The 11,510-nt window shown below is 31.9% G+C and overlaps 2 protein-coding genes across 2 annotated transcripts; both read right to left on the reverse strand.

Annotated features, from left to right (window-relative positions):
• Positions 1-706: 706 nt before the first annotated feature.
• Positions 707-4,004, reverse strand: LOC110606301 (50S ribosomal protein L18). The gene is made up of 2 exons (XM_021745050.2): positions 3,703-4,004; positions 707-1,164 (listed from the first exon to the last, which is right to left on the reverse strand). Exons 1-2 carry the CDS (start codon positions 3,898-3,900, stop codon positions 769-771), a joined length of 594 nt encoding a protein of 197 aa, XP_021600742.1. The 5' UTR covers positions 3,901-4,004; the 3' UTR covers positions 707-768.
• A 3,151-nt stretch (positions 4,005-7,155) lies between these two features.
• LOC110609721 (transcription factor IIIA) lies at positions 7,156-9,653 on the reverse strand. The gene is made up of 3 exons (XM_021749499.2): positions 9,406-9,653; positions 9,093-9,227; positions 7,156-8,199 (listed from the first exon to the last, which is right to left on the reverse strand). The coding sequence occupies exons 1-3, from the start codon at positions 9,535-9,537 to the stop codon at positions 7,375-7,377; spliced, it is 1,092 nt and encodes a 363-aa protein (XP_021605191.1). The 5' UTR covers positions 9,538-9,653; the 3' UTR covers positions 7,156-7,374.
• Positions 9,654-11,510: the final 1,857 nt, after the last annotated feature.

Genomic DNA, 11,510 nt, shown 5'->3' on the forward strand with positions numbered 1-11,510 from the left:
TAATGAACAGATGCTCCAATACATTAAAAAGTTACAGGCAACTCTCGAACAATATAAAATTCGGGAGGAAGCCTCATTTATGGCTCCTAGAATAAAGGAGGCTTCCTTTATAAATAACTTAATCAAAAGCCGAGTAATCCATGTAACTGGGATCGGTAATAGCCCGAACGCTAAATTGAGCATCTAACTCCACGATCACATTGGACCATTCTTTACTTTTAATCGAGCTAAAAGCTTCTCTAATAATTAAAATTTCAACAATTTTTCTCCAACATCACCAAAAACCACCATTTGCTTAACATAAATAAACTCACCCAAGCTACTACGAAAGCAAGCATATAGTTATTTAAAAATTTTAACATTTTTTAATAGTAAATAGTTTAGCTTACTTGTAATCTTAATTTAATTTCAAAATTATATATTTTTCATTTTTATTTATTAATATTTAATTGGAAATACATTAACGAACCTCTTATTTTTGCTTGTGAAATTCTAAACTTTTTGCCATAATTACATTCTAATTTATTTAGGACTTGTTTGAAAATTATTTTCTTTTTTGCAATAACTTAATTCAGTTTTCTTTCTCATAAAAATTAATAATTTAAAAATAGTTCATTTTAAAATAAATAAAAATTATGTCAAAATAATATAATTGGACGAAAGAAATCTTTTGAAAACAGAATAAAAAATAACCACAGGCACAAAGTGAATCAAAGAAAATACAAACTTCCCAAGTCATTTACAACTATCAAGATTTAAGAACAAATCTTAAACAAATATAATTCCATTTTCCTTGATAGTGTCAAGAACAATCCCAAGCTTACCTTCAATTCTTTCATTCTTTCTGGGTTCATAAGCCATTGCATATACATCAGCTTCCTTTGATCTCTCAGCAATAAGTTGCCCTATAACTCTACAGGCATTGTGATCGGTGAGCGACGGTAAGCTGTTTCGAAGATCCTTGGCATTTGTCGTAGCAACCGATATCACTTTACTCGTTGCCCGGTGCATAACTTTCGCGTGGATAAATCTCTTCGAAAAGAAAACATTTAGTAAGAATGGCCTCATGTACATATCTGTCCTCTGTTTCCATGATTTCTTGTTAGGTTTCTTTGCAGCTTCGCTTCGAGATCTCCTCGTCCAGGCAGCTTGAATGAAAGAATTCTACACATGTATCAAGACAAATGATTATGATTTGCAGCTTTTTAGAAATTTAAAAGCTCACTGATTTACATACAAACAATTCAGAGAATGCCAGCAGACCAGATGAAGCACAAATGCCATCTCATACTTCCTTCACTAAGTTGATAGTAATTGAATTCAACACATTAACTTCATGCTGGCTGCGAATTTGCGAATTACTACTAAGCAGAGACACCAGTGTCAAAAGAAGACCAACAAGTTTAAGGATGAAAATTTCACTTTTTTAACAGGCAGAACGTCAAGGATAAGCATCTAACAAACCATGAAAGCGCCTGAAACAAGCACTAGAAAAAACGATAGAGATAACAATCAAGTTGGTTTCTCAAATGTCAATAGCCATAAACTAAGCTGAATTTTGATCCCATGTAACATTCATTCCCTTTGCCTTGAGAGAGAGACAGTAAAAGCGGAAGAGGGAGCCCGTAGCGGCGGCCGGAGGGTAGCTATGGCCTCTATGGGACTACGCTTCACGGGCCCCTCAGAGGCCACTTCTCTATTAATTCCACTATAGCAAATTGTATTTGTTTTTTTATTGTTTTTGTGTCACTTAAGGAGGATAACTTAATCTTTCCAATCTCCTTGGATTCATACAAAAGAAACACATGATGCACCCTCATGCAGGACAAAAGACACAAGCTCAAGTGCCTCTTAAGTCTAACATGAGTTGTAAAAAATGCTAGCTGTTGAAGTAAGCCATTAACTCCTTTCTGCCACCCTCCAGACGACAGTAAATATGTGGTCTAGTCCTGGCTTGCACTGCTCAACAACTGTCCTACACTAGTACTACCGAAAGTAGCACTGGCACAGAAATAGTTTTATACTCCTTAGCCAACATAGCCTGAACTCATTCCTTATGACACAAAAAGGACCAATGACCCCAATAATTGTCCTTGGGCGATAACTCAAGCAGATAGGGTGCAGTTTAGATTCAAATACTAAATCCGCAATTAAAGAAAAAATTAAGGGGCCTTATTTGATTCCTGCAAAGGCCCAATTCAAATTTCAAAGGGCATTGATAGCAGAAAATACTTGTGTATCCCTATCCCATGTCTTCCAGGAAACTATTTTGGACATCAAAAACTGCATTTAGAAATATTTTTGTCTTTAACCCGGCTCCCAAAGTTACCACTTCAAGTCAGCAGAGGAACTGATTAATTCAAAACCAGCTATGAGAAGTGGAATATGGCACAGATTTCCAACTAGTAAATGTTTGTAAATTTCTGACAAGATAAGTTGTCATTCAATTTTGTCAATAAAAAGTAAAAATTGCATATTGGAATCAGATCAAATTTCTAATTCAGTAATTTAAAAACTAACAACCACCAGCCAATCCCAAAAATTACACTTGTTTCATAAGCTAATGAACCACCCATTATTGAAATATGATAATATCTCACAAGAAAAACACAACTAGATCTTCAAGTGTCTTGTTATTCTGTTGAGGTTTTAAACTACTTAGAATAAGTCTAAGCACTAGTAATTCTTATGCTACTAGCCTACTACCAATAAGATTTTAGTCTAACGAAGCTTCCCACTTATTTTTTAGCATTCAATATTATGACATTAGCGTCTAAATTTAAATGAACTTCTGCAGCAATATAAAATTTTCCCTTTTGAATCCAGCATAAAAAATTTACTTGTGCAGTAACATCTTCAAGTACCAGAACCCATATAAGACTAGATTTAGATATTTCATCTGAAATTTTCACTCACTAGCACTGTTTTCTAAAATCCAATAAAACAGGGATTTAGGCTCGCTCAAGTCTAAAGAAAGTCTCATCATTTCCTTTTAGACACAGTGACAAAGAAGATAAAGAATAAGTGAGATTCTTTATCATCAATTGCATTGCATACAATTTAAGGAGGATTTGAGTGAGATCTAAGTTGTAATTAACTCCATTAGAAGTTTATGTTGAGAAGCTACTCTAAGCTAACAGGTTCAATGGAAATACACCCAAAAGCTAACAATGAGATCCCATTTTCTTTGAATTCAAATCCCATCACATTGTTGAATTCCACCATGATAATAGAACCTCATTTACCACTTCTGAGTATAAGAATATATGTATTAAGCGAATCTAACACTTCTATAATTTTATCAATTGTTTTTCAGTCTACAGTAAGGTTTTTCAGTAGAAAAACTGATTAATGGTAAAACTCCATAATCAAATAAGGAATTAAGGATACTCGATTAACAAGTATAAAGTAAGGGCAATATATTAAGTGCTAAGAAAACAAATAAATTTGAAAAGGCAGCAGAAGCAGAAAAAAAAGGGAAAAAATAAATCCGAAAATAATCTCATTTAGTACAAATCAACAGGAAGCAGAAACCCAATTTCAGTTGAGGTAAGTTATCCAAGTCTAGTAAAACCCAACACAACCAAAGAAACAGAAGAAAAAAAATGCAAACTCATTTCCTTTTCACAGGAACCAAACAGAGATAAGAAAGGGAAATTAAAATAGAAAAGGGTTTGATAGATTGAAGAAGAAAGCGTATACCTTGTTGAGAACGGGATTAGAAAGGATCGAGAGCGAGTTGTTACTGGTGAAGATGGTTATACTAGGAAAGGAAGAAGCCCATGAGAGAGAAGCGGGTTTGCCAGCGCGAGTTGAGTGAGTCGGGAGTGAGTCAGCAGGTACAAGTGAGCAAGCTGAAGCAGCTGCAGAAAAAGAAGAAGAGGATATTACCCACGCCATTGCTTTGATGGGCAACAGTGGAATCGCCGTTTTCCACCGCAAAATATTGCCCAATTTGCTTCTCAGGCCGACATCCGGCGGTACGAAGAGAACCCAGCCCGACCCAATTATTTGGGCTTATTTTATGCACGTATTAATTTCAAATCCAGACCATTTATTTTTTTTACTGCAAAGTTGAATAATGTCTAATTACTATGCACGTGTTAATAACTGCTTCTCCAAAATAATTTAATTAAATTAAAATAAGTAAGTTACTTTCTAAAAATTTCTAATTTCTCATAAAGTTTAAAAAAATTAATTAAATAAAAAAATTTTTATATTTTTTAAAATTTTAAATTCTTTAACTGAGTTATTTATAATTTTAATAATATTTAAATTAAATTTTTTGAGATAAGATCATTAAAATAATAAAATTAAATATTAATTAAAAATATCAAAATAATTATCGTAATATTATATTATTAGATTTAAATTGTTAATTTTTTATTTTAATGAATTTTATTTAATAATTAATTAATATTTAAATATATTTTAATAAGTATTATCTTAAATTTTTAACTTTGTTGTATTTTTACATTTAAAATTTTAATATTTTTTTGAAAAATATGATATTAAATTTATAGGTTTTGATTCATATATATATTAAAACAATTAAAATTTTTAGATTCAATTATTAAAATAATAAATTTAAATATTATTTAAAAATATCAAAGATAATTACCACAATATTAAAATATTATATATTAATTATCTAATTTTAAATATTAGCAATTTTATTATTATCTAAATGTTTAAAAAAAATTAAATTTATCATCTATTTTTTTAAGGGGATTTATATTTATTCCTTACATATTGCTATTATTAACAAGTCAGTCTCTATATTTTTCAGAAATCTATTAAAACGTACTTAATTTTTATTTTTATCAACGAAATAAGTACTTCTGTTATTTTTTCTATTAAAAATAGATAAAAAATGAGAGAGAAAATTTTTAAAATTTAATTTTGCCCTCAAATAAAATTTCTTATTTAATTCTTGGATATTACTGTTATTAACAAGTTAGTCTCTACATTTTCAAAAATCTATTAAAAAATTCTTATCTTTTCTCATATCTATTAAAAAGTTTTTATATGTTTTTTCGTTAATAAAATAGTCTCTTCTCCTTCTAAAAACAAGAAAAAAATGATGATGAAGAAATAGAATAAGAAGAAAGAGAAAAAAATGCCATGAGGATGAAGAAAAAAAAGAGAAAAATCTCTTCCTTTTTCTTCTCCTTAAAGAAGAATTAAAAAAAATTAAAAAAAAATTAAAAGAAAAAAATAAAAGAAAAAGGAAGAATCAACAACAGAGGAAAAAACATAAGGTAGTTTGATTTTTTGTTATATTTTTTATAGCAGAAATAGATGAAATAATTATTTTATTGACGTAGAGAAAAAATAAGAACCTTTTAATAAGTTTTTAGAAATATAGAAACTGATTTATTAATAATAATAATATTTAAAAATTAAATTATAAATTTTTTTTAAATTATATTCTTAACAAGACTTTATCGTAAATGAAGCCGCACAAACTATAGAATGCTAACCTCATATATTTTAAAATTCTTAATAAATATATTAAAAAATTTTAAATATTTTTTTATAAAAAAATATTTCATAATTTAAATTTAAAAATATTAAAATAAAATATTAAATTTTATTATGATAATAGTAATTACTGATAAATTAAATTATAGTCAAATGCATTAGAATCCATTCTTTACTCTCCATAAAAATTGCAAAATATCTTGCTATAGTACAAACTCTAAAAAAACTTCTTAGCTTCTAACGTTACAAATTTAGAGTTTTATCTAAAAAACGGACAAACAAACTCTATTTTTCTCTATACATTTATTTTATTTTTTTATAATTTTATTTTTTTACTGTTAAAAAAATTAAATTTTTATTATCAAAGGTGTATATATATAAATACAATATTTTTATCTAATAGAAATGAGTTTTACTTTATTTTATAATTTGATTATAATTTGCATAGAAATCCGAGGTTTAGCCTGCTGGAAAGTACATCCTTGTAGTCTTGTGAGGTCAAAGGTTCGACTCCCACACCCCTATTTAAAAAAAAAAAAAAAAATTTCCAACAGTAATATATTGCGTAAGATAATAACTAATCAGCTTAATTGAATCAAAAGAGATAATATTCTTAATCTCTAAGTTAGTTTTATATTATGTAATAAGTAAATTAAAATTATATAAATATTAATGTAGCTATAATTAATAATTATGTAAGTTTTGTATATTTTATTTTATAATATATGATATTTACTAATTATAAAACTAATTTTATTTAATTTTCGTAACAATTTTTAATTATAATCTTTATTTAGAGTAAAAAATATTTGTAATATTATACAAGTGAAATTAATTTCTAATGTTATTAATTTTAAATTAAGGACAATTAAATTACTTATTACACAAAAATAATTTATTGAAGTATAATTTATTAAATTTAATAAATTTTAACATTTAAAAATTTTATTTATAAGTATATATTATATAATTTACATTTATCTAATTATTTATAAATATACAATTAAAATTTAAGCAGACAATAATTTTATTATTTAAATTAATTGAAAATTAATAAAATTTAAAATTTGTATATATTTAAATTTATATGTGGATGATAAAGTATTTTCATTAAAAATATATAATAATATATAGTAATTAAATATAATATAATATTTTAATTTATAATATTAATTTCTGTCACATAAATTTTATTATTTTTTTAGACTATAATTACATATAAATTAATTATTATGAATTTAATTTTAAAAAAAATTTAAAAATATTTTTTAATATGCACTTAATTTGATAGTAAATGATAAGTCAAATCGCAAATACGAGAGTTCTCATATATTATGAGTTCTCATACTTTACTCTTCTACCCTCGATTCCATTTCAAAAAAAATATAAAATAAAATATTTAATATATTTAAAATAAATATAATTAAAAATTTAATAAAAAATTATATTTTTTAATATATAAAAAAATAAAATAAATAAAAATTACGAAATAAAATATATAAAAAGATCGAAAGGCGAGGAATGTGCAGTTAGAAATGGAGGACTTGCTCAAACACGATAGAAGATGGATTTGAGTGTCATTTAGTTTCAATTCAAAAGATATAAAGCTGTTACTTGGTATATCTAACTGATTAAATTAGTTAAATTATGAACTAACTGGAAAACAAGAGCTATAAAAATGTGCCAATAAGCTTCAAGCTACGACATTATAGCATAAATATCTGATTTGATATCTTTTGACAAATCAGGAGAGTTAGAACACAACGAGTTCAACAGTCCGTAGCCTCTATTTCTAAGAGTAACAAAACGCAAAATATACAAGAGCAACTACAAGCTTCACATATAGAGCTAAGTTCAACAGCCTGAGAGTAATTCATGACTGCTCAATGCTCATGATTCCATTGACTGAAACCAAGCATGGCACTCATCCAAATCAGTTGGTGGAGTAACCCTCTTGCGAATAAGCATTTCTACAGTTGGGCATTTCCTCTTCCTCCCACCTCGTGCCCTTGACCTGAATTGTTCATCAGACTCTTCAAAATCACCAAGAGTATAGACATGGCACCCAGATTTCTCATGTTTATCTCTGACATGCTTGTACGCAAATCTCATATCACAACCTGGAAATCCACACGTGAAAGGTCTGCCTTCAAGGTGCAGAGCCTTAATATGCAGATTAAGATTTGTTTTACTAGAAAATGTGTGGCAACAATCCTCAAAATGGCATTTAATTCTCTCCATCGACTGACCACCAACTTCGTGGGTGCGGAGATGTCTCTTCAAGTTCTTTTTCAGCTGTTCCGTCCCACAGATCTCACAAGTCACGTATCTGTGACATGAATGGATGTGGGCCTTGAGGCATTCAGCATTGGAAAAATGTTTCATACAGCCTGGTTCTGCACAGAATGCCTCCACTGATTCTAATTTGACATGTGACTCCTCGTGTTTTTGCAGCTTTGAAGGATATTTAAACACCTTCCCACAACCAATTTCATGGCAAACATACTGCTTCTGACCAACATTAGTGGGGGGCGAATTCTCGCTATGGAGTTCTTTAACATGCCTTTTAACATTGCCTTGGAAAATAAATTCACGGTTGCAATTCTTGATAGGACACTTGAAGAGCTTTCCCTCATGCGTAAGAAGGTGGCGAGTCAAGTGGTCTTTCCTTCTGTAGCTGGCATGGCAATCATCAGCTGAACACACAAATGGTCTCTGCAAAATTAGATATAACACACATTAGAAGCAACAATTACATGTATAATTAAACATAATTGGTTACACTAGTCAAGAAACCTTCAAACCTCATTCAACCAGTGCGTGATTGAGGCCCACTTGATGGAGCTTCTCAGGAGGTCACCCAACCTGATACTAGTCCATCAAGTCCAAACTTTCAGCCTCTCGCATTTTGGAGTTCTGCATGTGGGATCCAATGCTTCACGCCACCACATATAATGTTCTCATATTAGAAAAAGCTCTCCTGAAAGATTATTACTTTTCAATTGATGTGTAGACTCAAAAGAATGAAACTGACAATATACTACCAATAAACAGAATACAAGTCACAATCCTCAAGTAATGAAGAAGTTGTCTTCAGCAACACTGATGTCAAAGAAGAAAAAATAATTCAAACTACAAAAATATTGAAGGAACAAAGGCAGCTCTAAAGCGTTATTATATTTCTAATTTTCCACGCAAGTGATTAGTTCAGAACAAAACCTTCCATAAAAAGCTCCATAATACTAGCAACTCAAGACATGAATATCATTTGAATCCCTTTCAATCGAGTTCTTAAAAAAAAAATTCTAACTTTTTCAAATCTTCCAACTCAGACGAAGAAATACAAATCCATCGCTGAGAGAAAATAGTGCGTAATTGCCCCCCCCCCCCAAAAAAAAAAAAAAAAAAACAACCCAGAAAATTAATTTCTTCATCCATTTCAATTTTCAACACTTATACTTAGTTTACAAATTACTAACAACCCAAAAGATTTTGGCCATAAGCAAACCAGCAGTAATATGCACATCCCAAGGAGCAACAATTAACGTTCAATAGACACCAAAACAAGCAAAAAAACAAGATAAATAATTTAAGAGCCATATCAATACCATAAGAGAATGACTTTGCATATGTTGTTTCAGATATGCAGGCTTTTTGAAACTAGCACCACATTCTTGGCAAGTATTAGACTTCACTCCCTCAATTTTTTCTTCCCCATGAGCTTCTTCCTTGTCCATCTCTTCCTATACCATAAGAATCCAAAAAAAAAAGAGAGAAAATAAGATACTAATCAAACTACCAAAAATCAAATAACACCAGTTTGGTTACCAAGAAAACAGATACTGCAACACCAAAGTCACATGATCTAAGGATCCAAGAAGCCAATTTGTTAAAGTAAGTGATGACAGATAGATGAAAAACCTTGTGGTGAGTTTGAATATGAGAAGTGATGAGAGACTTCTTAGATCTGCAAATTCCACAATAATCACAGAAATAACGTCTGATATCTCTAAAAATAGGCCTCGGCCTTTCGATCTCAGCTGTTTCTTCCATTTTGTTGTCGCTCTCGCTCTGAATCTACACCACGCAGACCAGCTGTTTGGAAGAAGAAGGAGACCGAGCAAGAGGTACACTGGCTTCCTTTTATCGCGCAAGGTATAACCGATGGGAAGAACTACTAAAAACCCTAGGTCTTGTGGCTGTGGGCCTACAGCCAATCTTTTGTTATTAATTTTTTAGATTTTATTTAAATATATTTAATAAAAATTCAATTTATACAGAAATAATTTTAATAACGAACAAATGAAATATTATAAATTAAATTTTAATATAATAAAATAATAAAAAATTACTAAGTAGTACTTTTAGTTAAAAATATCTTATTAATCAGTTTATTAACTTTTTAAAATTACATTATGATGATCTGAGATCCAATAGAATAGGGTTTTACAAGGGTTCTTGTATTACAGAATAAGGCTTAAAACTTTCTGAGGAGGGGACTCCTCTTTTATACATTGTCTTGCTTGCTGGTGACGTGTAAAGGTCTCTCCAGGATTGGGCCACGCGTCTCTGCCATACAGATTCGGGTGTACTAGGGTATCAGCTGCCTGCTACATGCGTAACGGCCTCTGATTCTCCTCATGCGTACGTTCGAGCGGATCTGCCAGGCTGTCTGGTGAGTACTGTTCTGGACCCCGGGCTGGGCCGAGAGTTGGGCTGGACGCTGGGCCTGAGAGGGGTCTGCTGGTCAGGGATCAGGCTGGACTGAGTGAGGAAGCTTGGTCGAGCCCGGCCCGGAAGCTGGAATGAGCCAGGCTTGTTGGAGGTATCAAGTACGTGGGCCTCTGTGTCATGGGCCTTTGGCTGTGGTCAAGCCCCTGTTCTGGGGTGAGGAAATCCAGCGGTCATCAATTGCCCCTTCACCTTCTCGGGAGTTATTGCTCCAACTGCCGAGGGGGTGAATATCAAGAACCATCATGGTCGCGCCTGTTCGTGTCCAGGTGTCTTTATAATACTCTTTCATTTTTTTATCTTTGCGCAGTTTCTGAATCCTATCTGCTCTTTCCTCTTTCGGACTTTTCTTTATTCTCCGCGTTCTCGGTTATTTTTGCTTTCCTGTCATTGTTATCTGGACATGTCTTTTCTTTCCTTTCTCATGAACATCTTTTAAGGATTCTGACAGCATTAATTGAGAATTCGGCTCTACCTTGTCCTGCAAAACATAAACTTTTGGATATATATATTAATCTCACCTCTTTACCATTCCCAGGCACTTTGTTGGAACAGAGAGATTTTCTTGTTTTATCTGTGAAGGATCCATTTGGTGCCTTCTTCAAGCGGGCGAAGGCGAGCTTGATATTACCTTGCTGTGTTGCCCCAGGAATTTGTTTTAATCTTACTTTTATCATCTCGACGGAAAATTGTGCTAACTTATCTCTGTTTTGGGACTCTTTCGTAGTACCTGAGACGAAGATGAGTCAATTCAAAATTTCAGAGGAGTGGATGTTACCTCTAAGGAGTTTGAATGTTGCTTTGGAGATCCGTCTGGTAGGGCGGTCGATGGGTGGGACCATTCGGCAAGTTGCTGAAATTATTTTGCCCAGATCTTCTGGCCGACCTCCCCCGTTGCTGCCTTCTTTGGATATAAATGGAAGGGGCTCAAGTGCTCGGCTTGTTGTTTTCTTTGATGTGAAGCACCAGTATTATTAGTCTCTTTGATGTGAAGTACCAGTATTATGCGAGACTGAGATCTGCTACACTCAGTCAAGCTTCTGCTGGTACCTTCACACGTTAGCCCGGCGATCCTCCTGAGGTCGTAATCTGAAGCCCGTGTTTTTTCATGCGTGATATACACACAACATATGACATGTGAGTTTGTCACGCGTATCACACTTGGGCAACCGAATGCCGACCTACAGAGGATCCAGGGGAAACGCTTATGAGGATTAACTTCTTGGCTTTCTGCAGCTCTTTCTGCCAAACTCACATATCGAGCTGCGAGAGTTTCTCCGAACCGAAGACCGAAG

This window comes from Manihot esculenta, chromosome 2, assembly GCF_001659605.2.
Source record: "Manihot esculenta cultivar AM560-2 chromosome 2, M.esculenta_v8, whole genome shotgun sequence".
NCBI lineage: Eukaryota > Viridiplantae > Streptophyta > Magnoliopsida > Malpighiales > Euphorbiaceae > Manihot > Manihot esculenta.

What these genes read in the sequence shown, in the direction of transcription:
- LOC110606301 (XM_021745050.2), bottom strand. Translation starts at nt 3,900, where the DNA reads ATGGCGTGGGTAATATCCTCTTCTTCTTTTTCTGCAGCTGCTTCAGCT. An exon ending in CTAATCCCGTTCTCAACAAG is followed by an intron (nt 1,165 to 3,702) that starts GTATACGCTTTC and finishes ATACATGTGTAG; the next exon opens with AATTCTTTCATTCAAGCTGC.
- LOC110609721 (XM_021749499.2), bottom strand. Translation starts at nt 9,537, where the DNA reads ATGGAAGAAACAGCTGAGATCGAAAGGCCGAGGCCTATTTTTAGAGAT. An exon ending in ATATTCAAACTCACCACAAG is followed by an intron (nt 9,228 to 9,405) that starts GTTTTTCATCTA and finishes CTTATGGTATAG; the next exon opens with GAAGAGATGGACAAGGAAGA. An exon ending in TGCAAAGTCATTCTCTTATG is followed by an intron (nt 8,200 to 9,092) that starts GTATTGATATGG and finishes CTAATTTTGCAG; the next exon opens with AGACCATTTGTGTGTTCAGC.